Raw genomic sequence first — 2,003 nt, 5'->3', positions numbered from 1 at the left:
TGTCAGTCTTACATAAATAACTATTTACTTCATTTGCAGTGCTTACCTGTAACAAAAAATCGAAGAGTGCCATCTTGGACCATTCATGGTGATGTATTTCAGTACAACCCCATTCAGGTTTGGGTACCCGGCCATTCTGCCAACACTTCTGTTTCAGCGATTGCTGGTACATGCCCCAGGTGAGCTTCACCGAGGAATGAGTCTCATTATTGGTTGTAGATAAAGATGAGTCCCAGAGAACGACGGGACATGGGCGGCCATCTAAGGAATCATAGGGGGAAAAACACAATTTCAACATATTTGGGTAAGTTATTGACTTTTTCATAGCTTCAGTTTTTCATCTATTGAAAGTGGGAATTTCATTAGATGACATTTTATGGTCCCTTTGTCTTCTGAGGTTTTAATTTAATATATTTATATTTTATTGATGCTTTTCAATAGAATACTTAGAAAATGGAAACTTATTGAGTGAAAATTAAAAAAACCTTTCTTAGAAAAAGAGAAAAGCACGATACTTTATAGATGTGGCAGGAACCGACTACTAACCATCAATAATAATGGCCTCTGCTTAATGGGGTTTTATTCCACATCTAAAAGCAGTCACCACAAAAAAGGAAAGAACCCAGACATTTATAATTGTCTTTCCGTGTCTGAGGAGAATTGCTCAGTATTTCTAAGAACAACTGTCTGATTTTACAAGTCTACATTATGATGTCAGGAAGGAAAAAAAATTTTTAGAAGTTGGGAGTTTGAAAGTGAAATCGTACGCTTCACACTACTTACAGTAATTGCCAAAGAAGGAAATAAAAGGCATAGGAGATAGAAAATGTGCAAGTTCAATGGCATGCTCAGTCATGGATCATTGATGCACATTTAACTTCACAAGATGTACTTAAGCAATGTCATTTCTTCAGCTGTATGGGCAGAGTTTTTTTTTTAAGTCACTCGAAGCGTTATTGTCTCACGTTTTACAATGTATGGACATCATGTCTTTGTAAGACGGGAAAGAATGCTGAGTCCAAGAGAAGTCACCCTAAGCATTCAAGTCCGCGAGCAGGGCACGTGAGCAGGGCACGTGAGCAGGGCCCCGTGCTTCGCATGCATCCCATCTCACAGAAAGGAAGGCACAGAGAGATGATGGTTAGCAGCTTCGTTTATAACTTGTTAAAAATCAGAATGAGGCGGGGAGGTGAGGGAGACAATGAAATCCCCAAGCTCTGGAAGACCCCTCTCCACTCTTTTTAACAGACCTGGACTAGGAAAGACTCTGAAACTATAACTGATAGGCAACAACTCTCGGGAACTGGTAAGGGATCTTTCAAACCTCCTCAGATGCTCTCAATCTACAGCTTTCCTCCATTCTCGGTGCTTTATCTCACCACCTTTCTTGCCTGCTTTTAGGCAGTGTTCTCATCACTGGTCTTTAATGCAGGAAATGGTCAACTCCTGTAGCCATTCTTGAATTTGATGTGAGCGTGACATTGATAATGTTAGTAACATTTGCTTTGTTATTTGAATCACCTGCACCAGAGTTTTCTTACAAGGTGGAATTGACTCGATGGCAGTGGGGTTGTTTGTTTGTTTGTTTGTTTGCTTGTTTTGGGGGGATGAGTCTCGCTTTAATCTTGCAACTCAGGCCAAGGCCTGTAGAAAATCCTTTAGCATGTGGAAAATGTGCCACCATCATTAATTAATAATCAAGAGGAAATAAAGAAGGATAAATGAACCACTAACTAAAGATATTATTTTTTAACGTTATTTCTGTCCTTTCTATTTCCTTTTATTGTGATACATGATTTGGGGCTACTGTAAGCTAATTATCATCTTACATATGAAATAAATACATTTTAAACTTACGTACTCTAATTAGTCTGCCAATTTAAACAATCATGATATACTCCAGGTAAAAGCAACCTATTATGTGATGGAAACATTTTAGAATAATTTATCCAAAAGTGTTTGGGATATAATGTGGGTTTTTTTGCCCAAAAGTGTTTTGGATA

At 38.3% G+C, this 2,003-nt stretch overlaps 1 protein-coding gene across 3 annotated transcripts in view; it reads right to left on the bottom strand.

Annotated features, from left to right (window-relative positions):
- The window catches only part of GASK1B (golgi associated kinase 1B), a 61,729-nt gene that overhangs the window by 37,008 nt on the left and 22,718 nt on the right, over positions 1–2,003 (bottom strand). For all 3 annotated transcript variants that reach the window (XM_045295781.1, XM_045295783.1, XM_004708734.2), the window contains one exon: positions 47–261. In XM_045295781.1, the coding sequence (XP_045151716.1) occupies positions 47–261 (215 nt within the window). The remainder of the gene's footprint in view (positions 1–46; positions 262–2,003) is intronic.

The sequence above is a fragment of the Echinops telfairi genome, unplaced genomic scaffold, assembly GCF_000313985.2.
Source record: "Echinops telfairi isolate 266 unplaced genomic scaffold, ASM31398v2 ScPeMD7_5868;HRSCAF=6743_0, whole genome shotgun sequence".
In the NCBI taxonomy this organism is placed as follows: Eukaryota; Metazoa; Chordata; class Mammalia; order Afrosoricida; family Tenrecidae; genus Echinops; species Echinops telfairi.
The sequence above is the reverse complement of the archived record's forward strand: the minus strand, read 5'-3'. Positions and strand labels throughout refer to the sequence as shown.